Below are 25705 nucleotides of genomic sequence, written 5' to 3'. Positions count from 1 at the left end.
CTGTCCCTGCAAGTCTAGCCGTCGTGCCTCCCTGGGCCCTGCGCTTTCGTCTGGATTTCCTGTCCCTGTATGAAGACCTGGAAGCTCTCTCAGGGCAGTGAGCTGGGACAGTTGTAGGACTCACCTCATTAGTTTCTCAGTTCTTAGTACCACTATACTTTCCCCCTGATGTTTGGTATCTTGGAAACATTATTTCATATATTTAGCTTGTCTCTTTTTTTGTTTTGTCAGGTGTTAACATAATTCTGGTCCCCATTTACTTTTGTCATGGGACAGAAGCAGAAGTTCAAGTATTTTTTTTAATCCTAATTTTTGTCTTATTTTTTCACTTTCAGGAGGCTACCCACAGAGCCAGTGTTTTATTGAGTGGCAAAATTAAGGTAGAAAATGGTCAGATTTATCAAAATCCAGTCACCTGGCTCAAGGATCTTCTAGGAGGTGACAGTTATGTGACCTGGAATTACGCTTGGAGTAAGGTGGGTCATTGCTAAGTTAGTCTTTAACTTCATATTCAGTTGGAGATAACATCATATTTTTTGATGATAAACTATTTCCTTTATTAAAAAGGACGCTGACAATTCTCCAGACTAGTTCTGTGCCCGTGCGTCCCTGTTGCAGCACGCCATGAGCTCTGCCACAGTCCCCATTTGCCAGGACTCCCCACAGAAGGGTCGCACACTGACCGAGCCTCTCCTTCCTCACTCCTTACCTCGTCTCGGAAAACTGAATGCCCCGATCTTCCTCTCATTCCTGCCACCCACCCCCACAGTGATATCAGGTCCTTGTGGCTCACGTAGAGTATGCAGGACCACTGATATATGGATAATTTAGTTAATAATGTGTTACTAGTATTCTGATACGATAAAGCAGAATCTTCCCCCAAAGGTGAAAGTTATGATCAGGAAGCCTGAGACCCACATGTTGAACAGTCTTACCCACGAATTGCTAGCCTCCCAGAAGGAAAAATTTCTGAATTTTTATTTAGACTTCCAGACTTAGTAGTCTCCCCCTCCAGCTCTGTCTTCTGATTTATAAGCCCAGTTTAACGACTTATATGAAGATATTGGTGACTAACACCCTTGAAGTCCTCAGCCACCTCCAGATGTCCATGGCACCATTTCAGGGAACCGTGTTGCAACGTTTTACCCAGGAAACCGTGACTCATCAGACAGTCCCCATCACTATCGATGGACTTGCAGATACCTTCAGCCCCCGCTGGCCATTGTAGTAAGCCTCAGTGCGCCGGCAGCGTGGGTAGCTTTCCTCTCCCCTTCTTGTCCAGCTCAGCTCTGCACACCCTCGTTGCTGGCTTCTGTCTCAGTTTTTGTCCCTAACCTATGAACTCTGGCCTCCCGGACCTCTGCTGCAGGTGTTTCCAGAACAGTTTTCAGTTCCTTCACTTTACATGAGCACATTTTAAATTTTCTCTACTTTATAGTCTCTCTGTCTTCCTCTTTTCCTGTCATTTTTCTTCTTCTGACCACTGGAGTCACCTGCTTTCAATTCAACCTGCTTAATCCTTTCCATGGTTTCATAAATTATATTTGCATGTTAGTAATTAACATTTTACCCATGGAAATCCCTTTTTATCACAAAGCTTCTTAAAGCTATGATAGATGACACTGTTTTGCTGAAACTGAATCTGTGCTCAGATTCAGAGCGAATGTGGCCCTAGTTGCTGTAGCGGAGGTTCTTTGGAATTTGACGTGCCTATGCCTAGCGATGACTCAGTCTTCCCGCTCTTTATCTCTGTTGGAGTTACCGTCAAGTTTCTGGTTTTGCATATCTGGCTGTGATATCATTTGGCCCTCACTCTGAACTCACGTGCCTCATTTACATATCACATTGCCTCTAGTCTTCTTTGATTAGCCATGTCAATTAGAGTCATACTGTTTCAGATCTGTGTGATGGCGAAGCCAAATACAAATGTGGACACTAGCATTAGGGCAGTTCTTGGATGTGAGGTATTCATATGGATTATCTAACCAAGCTTAGTTTTTAAATTATCCCAGAAATGGAAATAGTTTCAAAGATTACTATAGGGCACACATGTACTTCTCGTAAATAACACAGGCTGAGAAATTGAGTTTGTTTACAATTTTTTTTAACGCCTCCTTTAAAATTTACCACAGTAACCTTTACCTCTTCTTGTCTTGGGGTAACTCCTGAATTCACAGTCACTTCTTGATGAGAACAGGTTTTTGCTATCTTGGTAAATGTGAACATTTTCACTGACTAGGTGGTGTGGGGATGTAGAGCCAGGTTGTCAGGTGAGAAATGCCAGAAAACTAGGTCTCGTCCTACATCTTCATCCACGTCGACAGAACAGCAGAGCCACGAGCCCCAGCAGTGACTTAGATCTGCCCATGCAGCCAGGTTTGATGAGCAACTTTGCCAAGGGAGTGTTCACGCTTATCCCACCAGGTGCCTCGCGCTCCTCTCGTTGCTGCCGTCTCCTGAAGGGACCTAGTGCCGGTTCAGTCTCAGGCCTATTCATCCTTATCGCTGTCCATTAACTCACTCCTGCCTTATGGAAAGTAGGTTTTTAACTCAATGGACTTACTTAAAGCTGTGTTCTTTGAATGCGTGAATTATCCCTAGTGATATGTCTGGGGCTTACTCAGGACTCCTAAGTCTACTAAGGTAAAATTTTACCCACCACTAACTGATTAAAAATATACCTTAAATTTTGAGATATAGGTGAAAACATACTGAGCCTACACGTTGATGAGGGCATAGCGTGTGTTGGATATCATCAGGGCAATAATGTGAACGAAACCCAGTCTTTCTTCTTTTTATATACTTGCAGATAAACTGTATTATTTTTGAGGTATAGTCAGTTTCAGCAGTACAACATAATGATTCACTGTTTTTATAGGTTATACTTAATTAAAGTTTATTGTGAAATATTCGCTCTATTCCCTGTGCTGCAGAATGTATCCTCAGAGCTTGTTTATTTCACATGTGGTCTCCTGTACCTCTTAGTCTCCCACCCCTATCTTGCCCCTCCGTTCTTCCCTCTCCCTGCTGGCTGCCCCTAGTCTGTTCTCTTTATCTATGTCTGTTTCTATTTCGTTATATTCATTTATTTTATTTTTTGATTCCCCATGTAATTAGTAACAGAGTATTTGTCTTTTTCTGTGTTTTATTATTTCACATACCATAAACCCTCCAGGTCCATCCATGTTGTTGCAAATGGCAAGATTTCATTGTTTTTATGGCTGAGTAGTACATTTACACCAATCTTCTTTATCTATTCATTTCTTGATGGACACTTAAAGTGGAAGTGAACGTTGCCCAGTCATGTCCGACTCTTTACAACCCCATGAACTATACAGTCCATGGATTCTCAAGGCCAGAATACTGGAGTGGGGAGCCTATCCCTTCTCCAGTGGATCTTCCCAACCCAGAAATCAAATCAGGGTCTCCTGCATTGCAGGTGGATTCTTTACCAACTGATCTACCAGGGAAGCCCCGATGAGCACTTAGGTTGTTTCTATATATTGGCAACTGTAAACAATGCTTCCTTGATCATTGAAGTGCACGTTCACATTTTTTGAATTAATGTTTTTGTTTTTGGATGTATACCTAGGAGCAGAGCAGAATTGCTGGAGCATATGGTACTTTTAAGTTTTTGAGAAACCTCTGTAATATTTTCCATTGTGCTTACACCAGTTTTCTTTTCTTTCTTCTTTTTTTTTTGCTTTTTAATTTTTTTTACATTTATTTTTATTAGTTGGAGGCTAATTACTTTACAATATTGTAGTGGTTTTTGCCATACCTTGACATGAATCAGCCGTGGATTTATATGTGTTCCCCATCCAGATCCCCCCTCCTGCCTCCCTCTCCATCCCATCCCTCTGGGTCTTCCCAGTGCACCAACCCTGAGCACTTGTCTCATGCATCCCACCTGGGCTGGTGATCTGTTTCACCCTTGATAATATACATGTTTCGATGTTGTTCTCTCGAAACATCCCACCCTCACCTTCTCCCACAGAGTCCAAAAGTCTGTTCTGTACATCTGTGTCTCTTTTTCTGTTTGCATATAGAGTTATCATTACCATCTTTCTAAATTCCATATGTGTTAGTATACTGTATTGGTCTTCATCTTTCTGGCCTACTTCACTCTGTATAATGGCTTACACCAGTTTTTGTTCCCACCAACAGTGTAGAAAAGTTCCCCTTTCTCCACAGCCTTGGCAACGTTTGTTATTTGTGTTCTTTTTGATGATGCCCATTCTGACAGGTGTGAGGTGATACCTCATTGTGGCTTTGATTTGCATTTTTCTTATGGTTAGCAGTGTTGAGCATCTTTTCATGTGTCTGTTGGCCATCTGTATGTCTTTTTTTGGGATATTTTCTATTCAGGTCTCCTGCCCATTTTTTGACCAAGGTGTTTTTTGATACTGAGTTGTAAGAGCTGTTTATACATTTTGTATTTTAACCCCTTATGGGTATATCATTTGCAAGTATTTTCTCCTCTTCAGTAAGTTTTCATTTTTGTCAGTGGTTTCCTTTGCTGTATAAAAGCTTTTAAGTTTAATTAGGCACCATTTATTTTTTGTTTCCTTTGCCTTAGGAAACAGATCCAAAACAGTATTGCTCTAATTTATGTCAAAGAATGTTCTGCCTGTGTTTTCTTCTGGGAATTTTATGATTTCCATAAAACCATAAAATTTAGGTCTATAATTCATTTAGAGTGTACTTTTTGTACATGGTGTGAGAAATGTTCTCGTTTCATTTTTTACATGTTGCTGCCCAGTGTTCCCAGCGCCACGTAGTAAAGAGGCTGTCTCTCCATCCTTGTGTGCTCTTGTCTCCTTGTCGTAGACTGGCTGGCTGCAGTGCATGGTGTGCTTCTGGGCTCTCTGTTCTGTTCTGTTGGTGTGTGAGTCTGTTTCTGTGCCTGTTCAAGCAGCTTTGTAGTACCATCTGAAGTCAGAGAGTATGATTCCCTGAGCTCTATTCTTTCTCAAGACTGTTGTAGCTATTCAGGTTTTTTGTGTTCCCATACAAATTTTAAAACTATTTATTCTAGTTCAGTGCCATTGGTATTTTGATAGGGATTGCATTAAATCTGTAGACTGCCTTGGCTAATGTGGTATTTTAACAATATTAATTCTTCCAGCCCAAGAACAAGTATATCTTTCCATTTATTTGTGTCATTTTCAGTGTCTTTTCAATCAATGTCTTACAGTTTCTCAAGTACAGGACTCTTGCCTCCTTAGGTAGATTTATTCCTAGGTATTTTATTCTTTTTGATGCAGTGGTAAACAGGATTATTACCTTAGCTCTTTCTGATAGTTCACTGTTAACATACAGAAATATAACAGGTTTTTATATATTAATTTTGTATCCAGAAATTTTTCTGAATTCACTGATGAGCTCTGATAGTTTTCTGGTGGTGTTTTTAGTGTTTTCTATGTATAGTATCATGTCTTCTGCAAACAGTGACAGTTTTACTTATATCTTTACAATTGGGAGGCCCTTTATTTCTTTTTCTTGCCTGATTATTGTGACTAGAAATTCCAATACTATGTGAATAAAAGTGGCAAGAATGGTCATCCTTGTCTTGTTTGTGATCTTAGAGGGAATGCTTTCAGCTTTTCACTGTGGCTATAATATTAAGAATGGGTTTGTCATATATGGCCTTTGTTATGTTGAGGCATATTCTCTGTTTCCCCCCTTTCTGGAGTATTTTTTTTTTAATCATAAACAGATACTGAATTTTGTCAAAAGCTTTGTCTTATCTATTGAGATGACTATAATTTTTATTCTTCAGTTTGTTAATGTGGTGTATCACACTGATCAATTTGCAGACATTGAAAAATCCTTGCAACTCTAGGATAAATCCCACTTGATCATGATTTATGATCCTCTTAATATGTTATTGGATTCTATTTGCTAATGTTTCGTTCAGGATCTATGTATCTGTGCTAATCAGTGGTACTGGCCTGTAATTTATGGGACTTTTTTTGTGATATCCTGTCTGGTTTTGGTATCAGGATAATGCTGGCCTTCTAGAATGAGTTCGAAAGTGTTTCTCCCTCTGCAGGTTTTTGGAATAGTTGGAGAAGGATAGGTGTTCACTGTTCTCTAAATGTTTGGTAGGATTCACCTGTGAAGTTCTCTGGTTCTGTACTTCTGTTTGTTGGGAGTTTGTCTGTCTGTTGTTTTAATACTGACATGTTTGGCTGCGCCAAGACTGAGATCCTGCGTCGGATCGCAGAATCTCCGCCCTGTAGCTGCTGCATGTGGGGTCTTCAGTTGTGGCCTGTGAATTCTTAGTTGTGGCATGTGGGATCTAGTTCCCAAGCTAGCGATATTAACACGGGCCCCCTGCGTTGGGAGCATGAAGCTTTGACCACTGGACCACCAGGGAAATACTTGTTGGGAGTTTTGTGGGTTTTTTAAAAATGTTTCTTTCTTTATTTTCCCATGTCGGGTCTTAATTGTGGCACACAGCACCTTACTCGTGGTGTGTGGGATCTAGTTCCCCGACCTGGGATCACATCCGGGCCCCCTGCACTGGGAGCATGGAGTCCTAGCCACTGGACGACCGGGAAAGTGCCCCTGTTGGGAATTTTAAATTACTGATTCTATCTCATCACTGGTAATTGGTCTATTCAGATTTTCTATTTACTCCCAGTTCAGTTTGGGGAGATTGTACATTTGTAAGACTTTGTCCATTTCTTCTAGACTATACATTTTATTGGCACGTAGTTGTTTGTAGGAGTCTCTTAAGAATCTTGGTATTTCTGTGGTGTTGGTGATAACTTCTCTTTCATTTCTAATTTGACTGACTTGGGCCCTCTCCCTGGTTTTCTTTATGAGTCTGACTAAAGGTTTATCAATTTTGCTTATCTTTTCAAAGAACCGGGTTTTAGTTTTGTTGATCTTTTCTGTTTTTTTTCAGTCTCTATTTATTTCTGCTCTAATCTCTTTGATAGGTTCTTTTGTTCTTCCGTCTCTAGTTCCTTTAGGTGTAAGGCTAGGTTGTTTGAGTTTTTTCTTTTTCCTGAGGTAAGCTTGTATCACTATAAACTTCCCTCTTAGAAATGCTTTTGCTGTATCCCATAGATTTTGGATCACTGTGATTTTATTTTCTCTTGTCTCTAGGTATTTTTTTATTTCTTCTTTCATTTCTTCAGTTAATCATTGGTTGGTTAGTAGCATGTTGTTTAGCTTCCACGTGATTGTGTGTTTTGCAGTTCTTTTTTTTTTAGTAGTTGATTTCTAGTCAATGTTGTGGTTAGAAAAGACGCGTGATGTGATTTCATGTGCACTTTGAAGGTATATTGTTCTTTTTTTGGATAAATGGTCAAAATCCATTGTTTTCAACTGTTTATTATTTGGAGAAATGACAGATGGCAGTTAGTGGCCTCACCGCTTCTTCTTCCATTGCAAGTAAGGAGGGTTTAGCATGCTGAGTAGGCCAGGTCTGTTCCATTAACATATGAGGCTTTGTTTGATCATAGGATTGAGCTATAAATCTGCCTAACCATTCCATATTCCTTAGGCCGCCCATGCTCCCTTCAGTAACAAGCACTTATTGAGCACTGAGGGTGTGCTTGACAGTATGCCAGAGGTATATTTCTCATAAGTATTATCCCTTTTATTCCCCACAACTTAAAAATCTGGAGGTACTCAAAGAATTTAAGAATCCTGATTAAGATCTGGGACTTCAAAGCTTTCTCCCTATATTGTCAGGCACTGTGTGAAGTGCTAGAAAATAAAACTTAGTATGATACAAATCTTTAGTGAAGACAGACACATTAATACATAACTTCATTTAAGTGGGTTTAGTGCTTGACAGAAATACAAGTGCAGAGGTTATGGGGTCCTGTAGGAAGGCATTACTTGAGCATCTCTGGGTGAGCACCCTGGAGGAAGGGGTGTTTAAGTCAAGACTTGCTGGGTTAACCATAGTGAACCTAGCTTCTGGGATTGTGTTATCAGACTGCTTTAGAACTCAGTCTGGAGAAAGCAAAGACTCTTGGACTCAAACATTTCTGGCAGGTGTTTGCCAGTCTGCCTCAGTCCAGCCCATCTTTGTGTATGTATTTCTAAGCTCTGAACTTTGGGGCTGATAAACAATAGCTAAGTTCACAAGCAAACCAAGGTGGGCGGGGTGGGGGGGGGTGCGGGGCAGGAAGTGGGGGGACTTTGATGTTTAGACCTGAAATGCTGTTAATCTAGTCAGTTGCATGTCTGATTTCTTGAAAAGTACCATTTTACTTTTATGGCTTAATTTTATTAATGCAACACTTAAGTTTTTAAGTTGTAAAGTAGCAGGTACTGAATTAATATTTGTTGAGTAAGTGCATGTATGAGAGAATTAATGATATACATCTGAGATCAACAATTTTCCCCATGAAGAGCCAGATAATAAATATTTAAGGCTTTGTGAGCATATGATTTCTGTCAAAACTACTTGATCCTTTTGTAGCATAAAAATAGCCATAGATGTTAAGTAAAACTTTAGTTACAGAAAAGATGGCAGCCCACATTTGGCTTTGGGTTATAGTTTGCCAATAAATAATATACAACAATCAGTACTGTACTGGAGTTACAATTTGCAAGAGATAGGTGCATTTGCTTCTTGTGATTTTGTATGATTTTGAAATTCTGTGTGTACTTATGTGCAGATAACATACCAGGGGAAGGAACTTTTAAAGTATGTTTCTGAGGAGTTACCCGTGCCTCCAGATCCTCAACAACATCAACCTTGCCTTCCAGGTATGTGCAGACCAAAACCTATTTCTTAGTTGTGGAAAAACACACCCTAATCCACTGATAAGACTTTCACTTGTCTTTTTTTTTTTCATTCAGGTTAAATTCACCTAACGTTCAGATAAGCATTTTAAAGTGAACAGTTCAGTGGCATTTAGTTTATTTATTCATTCTTTGATTGGCATTTGGGGTTCCACTTTCTGGCTATTGGACATAGTGTTACTATTAACAGGTATATACATATATTTGTATGTGCCTGTCTTCAGTTCTTTTGGATATATACCAAGGAGTAAATTGCTATATTACTAATATATATTATATATTTACTTTTTTGAGAAACAGCCATATGTTTTCCATAACAACTGAATCATTTACATTCCTACCAGCAGTGTACAAAGGTTCCAGTTTTCCCACATTCCCACCAAAAATTATTTTCTGCTTATTCACAGCACTCCATTTAAACTCCATTTAACTGAATTTCTAGAAGAATAACCCTTTCCTCACAGCTCTTTTCTCTGTGAATCTATGATGTGCTTATTTTAGGTAGATTTTTTTGGTTGGAATAAATTTATTTCACCTGTATGTAAACAAGGTATTTAATAGTCATAGCATTTTTTAAAAATGCATGTTAAATCAGATAAGTTTGACTACACCCCAGATATAACAAAGTGCAGGGAAAGAAACGGACATATCAGCAATAGGATTTGTTTTTAAGTCTGTACATTATCCACAAGGCCCAAACAATAAAAGCAAAGGCTTGAGTGTCCCTAAAGTAGTGCCGTTTGAAAGAAACCTATAATGGGTCAGTTAAAACCCATCTCACAGTAGCAGCAGTTCATTTTAACAATAGTATGGCAGAGAATACATATGAAAAATTCATCACAAGACAGCCAAGTCCTCAATAATGCGACTTCATGTAAAAACTCAAGCTATAAATAAATATTGGTAAGGTAGATTTTTTTTTTTAAGTGTCATAAAAGGGAAATAGCTTCCCAAGTAGTGCTGGTGGTAAAAGACTTGGCTGCCACTGCAGGAGACGTAAGAATCGCCGGTTCCATCCCTGAGTTGGCAAGATCCCCTGGAGGAGGAAATGGTAACCTACTCAAACATTCTTGCCTGGGAAATCCCATGGACAGAGAAGCCTGGCGGGCTATGGTCCATAGGATCACAAAGAGTCGGACATGACTGAAGTAACTTAGTACAAAAGGGAAAATGATATTTTCCCCTTCTTTGCAGGCATCATTTGGTTAGTTTCCCGTATTTTCTAAAAATAAACACTAGATACTAGAAAAAAGCTTTGCTTACTGGTGTAAACTGATACACTTCATTTGCTGGAATAAACCTTCAGAAAACTGAAGAAAATGTAGTCTTCAGTCAGCAGTTGATTGCAGAGTTGTGGGAAAGGACAGCACACATTTCTGAAAAGTGGACCTAAGTAATGCTATGTTACCCTCCTCTACTGCAGCGTCCCCTCCTTATTCCCCAGCGTCCCTGTCTTAGACCAGTTGGGAGCAATATATGAGGAAAAGAGGTACAAAAGAGAAATGATAATTCTGTAATAACCAGAGACAAAAATCAAACAGGATTACTGTCACCAGGCCCCTAACCAGGGGCTTCCCAGGGTTACTCGTTCCCTTACAACAAATCCAATAATTCAACACTTTCCTAACTTGACACATAGCCCTTTATCTCAAAAACTGGCTTCAGAATAAGATGCATTTTCTCCAGTTTTCTAGGGATAGCCTCAAAAATGTTTCTCATCATTTCGGGGAAACTCATAAAACAGTTGTGAAGAAGTTAAAGGGTTTAAGGAAGTGGAAGGAGTTTTGATTCATGGCCTTTGGTTCCTCACCCTGACTGCAGTTCTGCCTAATCTTGGAGATGAGCCTGGAACCCAGGGTTTTTAGAAGTGATTCTTAGGCAGCCAGCCTAACTGCTGACTCTGAATGACTAGTAGTATCTGATTTCTTATGCAGGTAATAATTTGGAAATTCTTTATATTCGGCCCTTCACTTTGATTCCAAAGCATACCTGCCCCAGGGCTTGCGTACTCACATTCGCTGTCCCTTCCCCTCTCCCTTTTTCTGTCTCTCTCTGTCACTCACACACACACACTTCTTGGAAGGAAGATCAAGCAAACCTTTCTCCTAGTTTTATCCTTAAGAGTCAAAGCAGAAATACACGTTCTTCCTCATATTAGAAAGGTTGTCTGCTCCTCAGGTTTTCTAGTTCCAGGCACATAGTTCCAACCCCAGCCATACACCTCTTCTCAGAGGGCTCATAGATCACCTGCTAAGTAAGCATGAAATTTGAAAAATGGATTCTGCTTCTGTTGCCGGCAGTATAAACAGTTTCTTGTTACTAATTTCTCTCCAGAAATCCTGAATTTTCTTTCCTTTAGAAATTTCAGATGTTAGTACTAATTTGAGAACTGTGGAGGCACCAGTATGCCAACTAGCATCTTGCTACCTTGATCTGGACCTAGGAATCTATAAAACAGGTCTGTAGGCTACTGTTGAAGTTTTATTTAAACATTGCTTGATTTAGGATTCTTTTGCACCTGGTTTTGTGGTACCTAAAAGAAGTCAAAAGTCCTGGCAAGTCAGAAAAATGTAAAGTCTCTAACCTTATTACAAGCAAGGTTGCTGTCTTATTTCTCCAGAGATATACAGATGACCATTAGGAACATGAAAAGATACTCATCATTGCTTATTGTTAGAGAAATGCAAACCAAAACTACAATGAGGTACCACCTCATTGTTAGAGGTGGCCGTCATTAAAAGGTTTACAAATAAATCTTGGGGAGAGTGTGAAGAAAAGGGAACCCTCCTACACTGTTGGTGGAAATGTAAATTGGTGCAGCCACTATGGAAAACAGTGTGGAGGCTCCTTTAAAAATCAAAAGTAGAGCTGCTACATGACCCAGCAACCCTACTCCAAGGCATACATCTGGACAAAACTATAGTGCAAAAAGATACAGACACCCCTATGTTCTCAGCAGCACTGTGTACAATAGCCAAGACATGGGAGCAACCTCCGTGTCTCCTGGCAGCCGAGTAGATGCAGGAGATGCAGTGGGGGACTTCCCTGGTGGTCCAGTGGCTAAGAATCCGTCCTGCAATGCATGTGGTGTGGATTTGATCCCTGGCTGGGGAACTAAGATCCCACATGGCGCAGGGCACCTAAACCCTCATGCCGCAACTAAGACCTGATGCAGTTAAATAAATACATTGTTTTTTTTTTAATAAAGAAGGAATGGTATATATATGCACAATGAAATACTACTTAGCCATGAAAAATAATGAAATAATGCCATTTGCAGCAATATGAATGAACCTAGAGATTATCATACTAACTGAAGTAAGTTAAACAGAGAAAGACATATACCACATGATACCACTTGTATGTAGAATCTAAAATATGACACAGATGAACTTATTTATGAAACAGAAACAGACTAACAGACATAGGAAGCAAACCTACAATTACCAAAGGGGAAAGGGGTGGTGGGAGAGGGGTAAATGAGGCGTTTGGGATTAGGAGATACGAACTGCTGAACGTAGATAAACAACAAGGTCCTACTATATAGCGCAGAGAACTATAGTTGGTGTCTTTTAATAAACAATAATGAGAAACATATAATGTGTAACTGAATCACTTTGCTGTACATTAGAAACTAATACATTATAAATCAGTTTACTGCAAAAAAAAAAAAAGAAATGATGGCCCTTCACATTTTCTCTTCCAGAAATTTAAGAGAACTATTTCTCTTTACCCCTCATCCAGTTTACTTTTGTAATACATACCATTTTGGATTCATGGTATCAAGAAAATCCTGAGTCATGAAGATAAGCGATAATATGACTTTCAGTAAGTCAGAGATAATGGAAGAGCTTTTTATTTTTTTGAGTTCTACATGAAAACTAGTTAACTTGGCAACACAAGGCAACGTATTGATAAACTACAGGGTGTTAAAATGTGGTACATTAACACATTTGAGGGTATATGTTAAGCCTAATGAAAGATTTTAAACATACCAAAGCTAACCTTTAAAAGTGAAATTCTGTTGATGAAATGTTGATTGAATCCCTGAAGTGTTTATCTCTAAAGTCCTTTTAAGCTTTAAAATGGAGTGAGTCTGTGGTGCATTTTCCCTTAAAATTTCACAGCTTCCTCCCAAGCCTCTCTCTCCACTGTGTACTTGGCTGTAGTTCCCTTTAGTGTTACTGAGGGACTCTTCATTGGTATTTCAGTATATATTGGAATAGGAAAAAATGAACATTCCCAAAACTTCTACATCATTTGTGAATACTGTCTGTAAACATATTGATATACTTTTCATAAAGTTCTCTAAAAAAACATTATGTTAATATAAATCACATTTCATCATTTACCTGGAAAGTCAATTTTATATGTTTATGTCCCCTGTCACCATAGTACCAAGACACTCAAAACACCTGAAGCTGAGTGTATTTATCTAAGCAAAACAAAACAAAAAGGTGTCTCCTGAGGTCTTTTCTTTTCCCAAGCTATCATTTAATGCACACTGATTATATAATTTATAATTTTTTTTATGAGGATCTAACATCACTTGTTCATTCAGAAATAAAACACAATTTTTCTGTTGTAAAAACTAGACTGTTTTGTTTTGAAAAGTCTGACGTATGTGTAATTTGTTGTAAATGCATGACTTTAAAGAAAGAATTTTATTCATTTTAGTGCCGTTATTGTGCTTCATTTCTCTGTAAAAGAATATGTAATAGAAGACAAAACACTCACAGGTGCTTCTGTTTTATGTGGTTAAACTTAAACACCCAAGGAAGACGGGTGCCTGATAACAGAGCAGCGGGTGTTTACTTCAGCTTCTATTTAAACTCTTGATTCTTTTTCACTATTTTAACAGGTCATTTTTTTTTCACCCTTGTAGTTTATATCTACTGATAGAGGAAGAAAGAGAAGAAAACAAATGATCTGTTGAGTACTTGCCATGTGCCGTCCCCCTGCCAGATTATTTTACATACATTAGGGTAGTTAGGAGCTTCTTTTCAGTATGTGACCTCCAGGGTTCTCATCTGTACGACAGATACACAGAAAACCCAAACACCTTACATGTACTATCAAGTCTCTCAAACCCAGTTCAGCTTAAGGAATTGCCTATTAATTTCAGTTTTCCCCTGAACAATGAAGGCCCAAATAGTTTTAAATTTCTAAATATTATGATCAAGTCTGTTTCTTGATTCCAGTCCAGTTTTCACAGATGGTTTTTGATCTTATCAGTGTAGTGAAAGTCGCTCAGTCATGTCCGACTCTTTGCGATCCCATGGACTGTACAGCCCATGGAATTCTCCAGGCCAGAATCCTGGAGTGGGTAGCCGGTCCCTCTTCCAGGATGTTGTCCCAACCCAGGTCTCCCGAATTGCAAGAGGATTCTTTACCAGCTGAGCCACCAGGGAAGCCCTTCAGTGTAAATATATGCCAAATTGTTAATTTAGTTTTAGATATCCAATCATATAATACTCTATCACCATATGTATCCTTTAGGATCCTTCATTTATCAGAAGGCATTGAACTTTGCGTTTAAATAGCCATAATAGAATTTTTCCCCATCATAACTAGAGCAGATGTATTTTTACAGTCTATTAAAATTATTTTACAGTCTATTAAGATTATTCTTAATCATTTGCCTTTGATTGGATTATATTTCTGATTCCGAATGAGAATGTATACATAAGTATATTCATTTTCATTTTTAACTAGAGTAAGTGATGTTTCATTCCATAATCTTAATGAAGTGTAGAATGCTTCATTTGTAAGCACAAGTTCTGGAAGTCTCAGCTCAATAATTTTAAAGTTAGAAGTGAAGTTTTAATACATCATCTCGTCTTGTGCCTGTTTTACAGATAATGAAACTTGAGAGCAAGAGAAGTAAAATGGGTTAGGGGTGTGTCAGAAGTGAACTATCAGTTAAAATAATGAATCTGATTATTTTTTGGTTTTGACATATCAAGAGAATTAAAAAAAAAAACAGGAAAAAGAACAGTAAAAGTTAAAATTATTTTTAAACTAACTAGTTTGTCATTTTTGAAGTGCCCGTTTCAGCAACCAGATAACATGAATGGTTGCATGACCCCATTCCTTTGTCCACTAGTGAATCTAGCAATTCAGTTTAAGCAGACTTGTGCAGAGTAGCTAATATGGAGTGGTACTACTTGAAGGAGATTTATTTCTCCCTACCCTGTCCATGAGCAGCATGTCTCCTTAGCTGTGCCTTTCCTGTTGGATATTAGGGTCAAGATAAGCCAAAGACCCAATTGAATGGCTTTCTTCTTGGCTGTACTGGCTGGCTAAATGTGCTGTTGTTCAGAAATTTTATTTACTGGTCTTAGAGGGCACTGACTTTGTCTAGGGAATATACCTGAACTAAAAGTGAAAATTAAAGGGAGAAGGGCTCCTACTTGCCAGTGGGGTGATTCGGTAGTTTTCACAGTGCTGATGGAATAAATTTTTTGTCACAAAGCTACAAATAGATGTCCTTGGTTATCATTGCAAAGAAGACAATAATTTCTTGACCAAATAATGGATTAAGTTAGTGTTTCTCGGGATTCTAATTTCTCCTTTCCTCACTCACAAAAATTCTTTCCGTGATAGAACTTTTTAAATCCTCCTATTCCTCTTTGTTTCTTGGAGGCTTCAGGACCAGGAGTTGTCTGGCCCCTTAAGCAGAACAGAATGTCTGAGTACTAGTCCACATATTAATCCTCCCCACAGTGAAGGCTGGGAAAAATGAATAGTAGATCATGTCAGACTGCTTAAGACTCCATGTGTGTGTTTGCTCCGGGTGTTACAGCATCCTACCCGTAAGTTCACATCACTACAGATCACAACAGCTTCGTTTTTCTAAGATCTTTCCGTGGCACAGTAACAATTACTAATAGACCCAAAGTAAAATCATTTCCTATAAAGTGTATTATATCTAAGCATTTTACATGCAATATCTGAATCTTGTTGCTTCATTCCCTCTCAGCTACCACCTCCAACATGACTGTCCGGGTTAGAGTGGAAGCAAAACTCCAGTGTCTGGGAGCTTCCAATTTGGAAGCACGTCTTTTAAGTATGTCCTTCATGCTTTATTTGTTCCCATCCTTCCAAACTGGTACAGAGCTTGATGGGAATAGTAAGGCTTGTAGTAAGTGTATAGACTGCACTGGTGAGGCGAGATTTCTTTTCTATTTAAGTGCCTGTGTTTTGTGCAACTTATTAAGTACCAATGAGTATGTTGAATACTGTAAATTAATTATTAAATTTTAAAAATCTCAATCCCAGTTTCCCAGCTACTTGGATTCTTTCCCTTTCTTGTCTCCCATGGTTGTGCAAAGATTAAAGTATTGAAAATTGATGGACAAATGTGTGCTGTACTCTCAGAGCACAGAAACAAGCTATAGAAGGCTGTAATATACCTTGGGTTGTTACCATTAGTTACCTGGGTAGGAGGGGAGGTGGAATAGGGAGAGGGTTTCAGGAAAACCATACCTGCAGGCCAAATTTAAAGTATAGACAACAGTAAATCACCTAAGAACTCAGCTCTAAAAGCCCTGATGCCAGGAGACTTGCAGAGTGAGCCCAGACCAGGACCCACGGAAGAGACTCTTGATTCTGTAACTGTGTCCTCAGCTACTATTAGTAACAGGTTGTTATTATTTTTCAGAAGACTGATAATACATCTCACAATATATTTTTACTCATTTTATGTACATATAGTATACTGCATATATGTTTTATTTTTTATGAAAGGAAACAGTGAGGAGTTTTTAAAACATTACATACTGGCATTGATGCTTTCAGATATGCTTTCATATGTGGATACGGAGAAAAGGTTGGTTCAGCTTCAAAAAAGGAAGGAAATAGTGAAGCTCTTTGTCTTTAACTTTGCTGGATGTTACTTGTCTGGAATGATTCAAATGGTTTTGAAGCTTGTACTATTATGTACTAGGATAATGTAGCAATTGTATAGTTACTTAACACAAATCAAACCAGGATCATACATTTGAAATTAATTCGCTGCATTCTTACATTTCCTTACATGGGGATTACCCTGTTTAGCTGAGTTTTCTCTATATATGTTTCTCAGTTTCTCTATATATGCTTTTTGTTGTTGTTCTTGCCCACCCCTTCCCAATGTATCGAGAAGTGGATAACAGCAAAGAAACCTGGAAGTGTTAGAAGTGTGGTCAGCCAAAGGTGCCGGCTCCTGGCAGCACCCGCTGGGATAGAATGGGTGGGGATGAGTGGTGGATGGAGTTCAGAGACCCTGGTGCGGAAGAGGTGGCAGGGAGAAGGATGAGGCAGCAGAGGGTGAGAGGGGTCAAGGGGACGCTAGCAGGCGTTTTGTAAAGAGTGAGCTCTGATTTTTCCCGGCTGGTTATTATGGAAAAGCGGCTATCCTGTGAGAAACTAGGAGATGTTCTTAACACTGTATTCTGTGGTGTGATATGTGTGTTCCCAGGACTTCTGTCCACTGGTTTACTAAGGAAGTGGCACCGCCCGTAACCACGGAGCCACTTGCAGTTTTCCTAAAGTCCTGCGATTACAGGAAATTCAGAAGTAATTCCGATCACTAACAGTATGCCAACAGTAAAAAGTGGATCTAGGAGTGGGATTTTGGCTGCCATGACCTCTGTCCCTTTGAAAGCGAAGCCATGTGAAGGGCTGCTAGCTAGACTGTCAGCCAAATAACCCTTGTGGGTATATCACGGCTAACCTGTTGAGAAAGTTATACATCAAAACCATCACACCCTACTGACTTTAGTGATAAAGTCAGCACTGCTTAAAACAAACAAACAAAAAACAACAACAAAAAGAGGAGATGGGCCTAAAGTGGTCCCTTTCTCTCAATTTATTACAGCCCATGAGGGAGAGAGAAGCCCAAATCATCTCCAAACAAAGCTCATTTAGAGTGCAAAGCAATGTTGAATAACACTTCATAGTTTTACGGAAAGCTTTCACATTTCTTTCTTCCGCATTTGACAAAGGTGATGAGTGATGGGACTGGTAAAGCAAAAGGAAAAGAATGTTTAACATTAGCATTACTTGATTGAAAACCCCACTTCTGGGGGTTTAAAGGTTAGCAGATGTCCATCTGAAAACACTGTCTTTCAGACACTTCAGTTGTATCATCTCAGTATCCCAGATTTGGGCCCCTCCGTTTCTAGCATGTCAGCTGAGAAAAGGGGCGGGTGGCTTCCCAGGAAGCTGCTGCTGCTTAGCAGCCTGCAGTTCTGTTGCTGGCCTTGGCTGTGTGAGCACTGTGGTGACCCTTTGGTTACTTCTGTTACAGACAAGATAAAAGCTCAGCAGGTGCTCCCAGCCATCTTTCACAAGTTGCCGTGTTTGGGTCTGTGACTTCTGACGCGAGGCCCACTCACTGGAAAGAGGACATGGGCCTGTATACAGGTCCATCCTTGCTCTTGTGAAACTAAGATAGTATTAGCAAAATGAATTTAAGTACATATTTAAATTTATTTCCATGAGTTTTTCCTGAAAGAATGCTCTCCACTTCCAACTTTTGTGGGATACCTTGCTTCAGATAGTCTACAAAACAAAGCTGCTAATAAGGGAATTATTTTGCTTACATGTGGACCATGTGTAAAAAAGTTTAAATTCTTTGGGTCATAAGTAACAGATTAAAACCCAAATCAGACTGCCTTAAAACCCCCCAAAAAGAAATTTTGTTGATTCATGTACCAGGAATAGGTTTTCAGACTTAAGCCAAGGTTCAAACAGAACGACTGTCCATAGGCTTACCAAGGAAGCAGCACTGCCTGTTTTTCTCACTTTCTCACCACCGGGTTTTCGCACTTTCCTTTCCTTAGCTCCTTTGTAACAGCCTCTCCTCTCCTCATTCCAGCGCTCCCTGCTTTCGGATCCAAGTCTAGAGGGGAAGAACCTGGATGTGGCTCTCTCCTAGAAGGTGAAGCAAAGATCTCATTGCATGTAACTCTACTCTGAATGGGTCATGTTCTTCCCATGAATCAGTGCCTGCTCACTGATTGGGTTATATCTAAACAAATCAGCTCGGTGTGGGAAAGCAGAGGTATTGAATAATGTCCCCTGAACTGAGAAGGAACTTGAAGACCAAAAAACTAAGCAGGCCACTCCTTAAAGTCCAGTTGTGAAGTGTTTATTGTGGGTAACTTACATACGGGCAGGAGGGATCAGATGATCCAGAAACAGTCACAGCGGCACTCCATGCCTCTGCAAAGCGTAAGGAGGATTTGAAGGGACCAAAGCTAAGAACAGAACCTGACTACTGGGGAGAAGCCTGCTTGATGGAAGAAGGAGAACAGAACCTGACTACTAGGGAGAAGTCCATGCCGATGGAACTCCCTGCCCTTCCCTGGGGGTCTCACAGTCATTTACCGTACATCAGCAAAAGGCATTCTTCCAGTTCTCACATCAGTTGAAAGCAGGGATAAGGCAAGTTGTCAGGGAATTTATCTGGCTTGGGCACACTCCTTGAGTGAGTGAGTGTAGTTGGTCATTCATGACTCTCTGCGACCCCCTGTGGCCTGCCACACTCCTCTGTCCATGGAGTTCTCCAGCAAGAATACTGGAGTGGGTTAATGGGCACATTCCTTACGAGCAGACTGAGGTATGGTCATGCAGAAAGGGGAGGGGAAGGACTGCAGACCTAAGATGGAGCTGACAAGAGGCAGGCAGTGTGGTTCAGCCACACAGTTGAGAACAGTTTCACCAGAAGCACCTGGGCCAAGTGTGATGGGAAAGGATAGTCTGTCAGAGGCAAATTATGGTGGGATCACCACTAGAAGGATAAATGAGTACTGGGTATTAGAAACCCCAGATATCTATGCAGATTGTAACTGTGTAAACATGTATACTGCTTAGAATGATGAGCAGAGCTCTCAGACTTAGAGCCTGTCTATCTGAAACTGCCTGGCTGAGGTCACACAGATGCATATTGGCACTATCCCTGGAATAAAATTCAATTAGCTGAATGACTTACAGGTCATATAGCCAGTCTCCAAGAAAGGAATCTCTGAGACTGTCAGGGAGCTTAAGGAAGCCAGTTTTAGAATCATTGATTCAGATTGGCAGAGCCGAAAGGGACCCTGTTGATCATCTGCTCTCACCTCTCAGAGGAGTTGGAAGTCTGGAGAAGCCATATAACTTGTTTGAGGTCACAAGCAAGTTTGTGTGACCTAGAAAACTGATCCCCCATCTTCCAGCCTAACAATGTCTTCAGTAATAAATATGATAATAACAGCAGCTAGTATTAGTGAGTGTTTGCTGTGTATTAGGCAGTAGCCAAGCATTTCACATGCAATATCTCATTTAATCTTCACAGCTGTTTTGCCCTCAGTTTATTGGAAATGGAGGCACAGAGGGACTTTGATTAACTACCTTCAGAAGCTTCAGTTACCCTTTTTTTGCCTTGGTGCTTTAGGCTGCAAACAGGCTCCTTTCCTCCCAGCTGGGTCAGGGCTGATTTACAGCTTTCTCTTGGTATAGAAAATGGAGTGAGTGAGGAATGACCTGGTCAGAAGACCTGTTATGTGTGCTAATACACTTAACTAGGGTCTAAGGTTTGTAATAAGTAAATTTAAATCTTATTTTTTCAAAAGGCAGTTTCTTACTTGTTGACACTTCTTTAAACAGGAACTTCCAAAGAATCAATTCAAAGCGTCCCACATTATCTTCAAATAAAAGAAATACAGTTAAGCAGCGACCAAGAATTTCTCCCATGCCATATAATGGATGAACACTGGAAGTTCTATGTGGAATGTGAGGAGCTAACGTTCTAAAGCATTGTTTTTAAATAACTTGTTTGACATTTGTTCATGTTATTAGTCAATGTTCATATTTTGTCTTGTTTGGTGAACCTATTTAATACACACTTTATGAGTTGCTGCTTAAGATGTATAAGTATAATGTCTATTATAAGAAAAAATATAACTCTTCAACTGTTATAGTAAGATTAATACTTTTTGCAATTAAAGACATTTTTGACATAATATCAACTCTCTGGCTTTCTTTTTACTATCATAGACTTTAATCTTTAAATCAACACCTCACTTTTGCATAAATAACAGTTGTTCTTTATACAACTGAAGTTGGATAAGTAAGTTGGATACAACCGAAGTAAGGATACAACTAGGAGTGATATTTGGTCTTCAAAAATCCCTGGTAAAGTGAATCTACTTCAAAAAAGAACTTAAAACCTTACTACCTACCCCCCATTTACTTTGGAATTTATGTTGAAATAAAAATGTAGAATTATGAAAGAGGTTTATCGTAAGTTTCATAAAATTTAGTGTAGATAGAATTGTAGCTGCGCTAAATCTTACAACAAACAAAGAATCAGGGTTGATTTGGGGGCTGATTATTTTAAGTAGGGTGTATATTTTACCTGTAAAGTTTGCTACATTATCATGAAGATATTTTTAAAGAGTTATATTCAAGAGGTTTATAAGTTTTCAAAAGCTTTTTAAAAAATAAATGTCTTAGTAGCTGTCTTTGATAGCCATGTTATTCTTATCTGTCATTACTCCAGATCCCCAAATATGCTTTTTAACTCTGTGGCCTCATTCTATCCTTTCTCTCTCATTTTTTGGGTAGAGATGTCAAACTGCAATAAAGATTACTCTAGCAAGTGCTAGAATTTGGTGGGGATGCAGAGGAGCCATAATGTGTTGCTTCTTGATGTTTTTTTATTTTAAACGTACAGAATCTTAAATATCTTTAGAATACACAAGAACCTTGTCAGCAGTTGCCTGTGGAGAGAATTATGGGATTGGAGAGTTACAGGGAAAGGACTTCTAACTACATGCACCCTTTGGCAACTTTGAAATTGGTAATGTGTTTATTCTTTCTATTCAGATAAAAATTTGAATTATCTGAAAATAAAGCAGCTGAAAAGCTTTGCCTACTAATAAAAGTGTAAAGACAGATCATTTTATTTTTCTTCCTTTGAGAGTCCATTGAAAATGTTCCAGATAAAGTGACCCTACATGTTGTAATCTGTGAGACCTGACAAGAATTTTATTCCATTATCATTTTCTTAGACTACCCTGTTTTTCTAATTTTTAAATAACCTACCTTATTTGGTGATCTGTTTGGCTTTCATACCTTAAGTAGATATTTAAAACATGGGCCATTTGGGTATATACGTACTAACATGGGAAATTGTATATATAAGTAACTAAAAAAAATGCAGACTGTTAGTATTTAGTATAAATCCTGATTATGTTAAATAAAAATTATATGTCTTGAGTGCATGTATAATATGTATAGCCATATAAATATACATATTTTATATATGGTATATGTGCTTTATAAGCTATGAAATATGTATTCGTATGCATAAGTATGTGTGTGGTGCTGGGAATGTCCAGTAAAAGGTCTGGAATGTTACAAATAAAACTGCAGGCCTATCCCTAAGGGAGCTGGACCGGGGAAGGTAGAAAGATATTTTGCAGTTTACATTCAACGTTTTTAAAAAGCCAAAAAATAAAATTTAAAAAGTCAAACATTTCTTTGTAATTTAAAAATAGTTTAAAAAAATAACTTAAAAGCAGGTCTTTTGTTTATTAGTGATTACAGTTTATAAAAGTCATACATTCTCAGTTCAGTTCAGTTGCTCAGTCGTGTCTGACTCTTTGTGACCCCATGGACTGCAGCACAGCATGCTTCCCTGTCTGTCACCAGCTCCCGGAGCTTACTCAAACTCATGTCCATCGAGTTGGTGATGCCGTCCAACCATCTCATCCTCTGTCGCCCCCTTCTCCTGCCTTCAGTCTTTCCCAGCATCAGGGTCTTTTCCATTGAATCAGTTCTTTGCATCCGGTGACCAAAGTATTGGAGTTTCACCTTCAGCATCAGTCCTTCCAATGAATATTCAGGACTGATTTCCTTTAGGATGGACTGGTTCGGTCTTCTTGCAGTCCAAGGGATGCTCAAGAGTCTTGTCCAACACCAGAGTTCAAAAGCATCAATTCTTCAATCTTGCAATTCTGAGGTTTCATTTTAGTAATCAAATTGTTAAACTTAATTTTCCAAGCCCATTTAGCATTAAATATACCAACTGGTAACTGACATAATACCTGGTGGAGGCATGTGAGTATTGCCCAAACTAAACAAAAGGGTATACTTCAAGCAGGACTGGGGTCCAGAGAGCTACCTTACCCCAGATCTTCCCTCTGAGATGACTGGGCAGTTTCGGGTGGTGGCTAGACATTTTGTCTATTCTGGGTTCTAAATGAAAGGCTTTTAGACCCTAAAGCATTAGCTTAACTTGTAGACCTTGAACTATATAAGAGACCTCCAAGAATATCCAATTATGCAATTCCTGATATTTGTATCCTTTTGATAAAATTAACTTCCTGAACACCTCCAGGATACTCCATACCCAACAAGGAAGCCTGTCCCCTTTCAGACAGGTGCTCCTAAATATCAGAGAGCTGGAACCCAATCACCTGGGACTGACTCACAATCCTGTTATGACAAAATAACACTTCCGTTTAAGATCTGAATTATAGATGAGCTTCCACTGGCCTGATAACTGGCAGTGTCCAAGAACACATCTTGTCCTTTTCTCTTCCACTTCTTTTTCATTCAGTCCCTTCAAGTTCCTTCCTGAGTTCAGTCCTTGAGCAGGACCAGACTCCGTGAACCTCATCCCGTTTCTCTCAGTCCAGTCCTTGCCCTTATAAAACGCTGCAGCACACTGTGCCAAATTATTCTTCCTGAAGGTCTGTTTTTACTTCCTTACTGCTGCTGCAGAAGTAGAGTCTCAGCCCAAGCTTTGAGGCTCCTGCTCTCCGGTCCTGACATAACTTTCCAGCTTAGGCTCCCAATCATCTGTAACCTTTGACTCTTAAACTCCTCTTTCATCCCTTTTATGGGCTGAAATTGTGTCCTCTCAAAATTCTTATGTTGAAGTCCTAGCTTTCAGTCACACAGAACGTGACTGTATTTCGAGATACATCGTTCAAAGAGATGTTTAAAACAAGGCAGTTAAAGTAGGTCCTCATGCAGTCTGACGGGTGTCCTTTACGAAGAGTTTTTGGCTGTACTGAGGGATACCAGGGGTGCGTGTGACCAAATGAAAGACCCCATAAGGGCAGAGCAGAACGGCAGCCATCTGCAAGCACAGGAGAGAGGCCCCTGAGTGAAGCCAGCCCCGCTGGCCCTCCCATCGTGGACTTCTCCCCTCCAGAGAAACAATCTCCTGTTCTTGAAGCCATCCGGTGTGGCAGCCCTGGCAAACTAACACAATCCCTAACTCTACCCAATATTTTGTTTACTATCAAGAATGTTCCCTCTCTCTTCTGTCCATTTATGTTTTCCTTATTCTTGGAGCCCTCTCCTCACACATGCCCTCCTGGGTTGCTTTCTCAGGCCAAGCACTGAATATTTGCTGCTTGGTATTATTAGTGTTCTTTTCATGGCTTATTTCTCTCAGGTAGCTGGAAAACTTGTCGAGGTCAGCTTTGTAGTTTTATACTTTGTGCTTCCAATAACATATCTCAGACACACTAGCTACTCAAGAAATACGAGAGTATATTCAAGTCATAACAGAAAACCATATTCAAAATGGAAATTTTATTCTTTCAGAGAACAAGTCCAGAGGTAGGAATCTGGGGGTTGGTTAGCTCTTTAAACTCAACAGTGTTATGATTGCTTCCACCTTTCTTCCAGCTCCCTTCAGGGTGCCAAGATGATTCTGCTGTTTCAGGCAGATGTAGATGCAGAAACAGCATCATTAGAAGAAAGAAACATCCCGTCCAACGCACATCATTTGGGAAGAAACCTTCCTTGAACACGACCACCACCCCAGGAAAGTTTATTTCATTAGCCAAAATTTTACCTTCTGCTCATCCCTAAATCAGTCACTAGCCAGGGAAGCCAGCTATCCTTCATTGACTGAGAAAAGCAAGTGCATGCCCATGTGCAGAAGAGTAGTCAGGTGTATACACTGCCAGTACAGACTCTGCCAGTAAAAGAAAAAGCATGTGAGTAAGGCTGGGGTGGGGTAAAAGCTAGCATTTATTGCACTTAACATATACCAGTCATTGTTATAAGCACTTCCAGTGTATTATCTCATTTAATCTAAACCACACCTTATGAGGTAGAACTATCGTCCCCATTTTACAGATGAGGAAATCAAGGTGTAGGATGAAGTAAACTGGCCCAAAGTCACATATGTACCACCAAGTTGTAGAGCTGGGATTCAAACCTGGTAGTCTGGTTTCAGAACGCATGCTGTTAGGTATCATATGTTTCCTCTCTCTCAATCAAAAGCATCTGCCTAAAAAATAGACATTATGATTAGAAGTGTTGCCATCTTTCTGAGTGACTGCCACCTACACATTCTGAGGAGTCAGTGTTGACTCACGCTGGTGAATGCAGGCAGGGCAGACAGAGATGCTCACTGGTAGGAAATGGAATGCAGAAGTCCTGCGGGAAAAGCTTCAGTACGAGTGTGCCGATTCCTGCTCTAGGGCTTTCTCTTTTTCCATCTAGGAGCTCCAGGCATAAAGATAGTTTATTTAACTGAGATACTGCCCAAACTCAGTTTTCATGGAAAACTACCCTGTTAATTGAATGCATGTGCCCATGAAACTTGGATTTTAAGTCTCACTGGGTTCTCAAGACTGGTGAGGGATAATGGCACATAACCTCCACAAGGGTTCGCTTTGGTCTCTCTCATTTTCTATTTCTTCTCATTTCATTTTTGTTGAAGCCTGCTTTGCAAAAGGAAACCAGGGATACATCTCTCTCAAACACATGAAAGCCAAGAAATGTGGAAAGTTTCTGCTTAAATGTAATTGAAATGTTTTCATGTCCTGAATTCTCTTACCAGTTAAATAAGAAGAATGGAATTTGAAGCCATGCCAGATCAAGGATGAGATGGTTAGATAGCATCACTGACTCAATGGATATGAATTTGAGCAAA

General features: G+C 39.6%; 1 protein-coding gene across 1 annotated transcript in view; it reads left to right on the top strand.

The window, feature by feature from the left end:
* ANKRD31 (ankyrin repeat domain 31) overlaps nt 1-20724 on the top strand; it is a 121441-nt gene extending 100717 nt beyond the window's left edge. Inside the window, 4 exon segments of the mRNA XM_065941561.1 lie at nt 336-476; nt 8649-8739; nt 18638-18700; nt 20407-20724. Of these exon segments, the coding sequence (XP_065797633.1) occupies nt 336-476; nt 8649-8739; nt 18638-18700; nt 20407-20552 (441 nt within the window). The 3' untranslated portion in view covers nt 20553-20724.
* The last annotated feature ends 4981 nt before the right edge of the window (nt 20725-25705 follow it).

The sequence above is a fragment of the Muntiacus reevesi genome, chromosome 7 (genome assembly GCF_963930625.1).
Source record: "Muntiacus reevesi chromosome 7, mMunRee1.1, whole genome shotgun sequence".
NCBI classification, from domain to species: Eukaryota; Metazoa; Chordata; class Mammalia; order Artiodactyla; family Cervidae; genus Muntiacus; species Muntiacus reevesi.
This window is presented reverse-complemented; position numbering and strand designations above follow the sequence as displayed.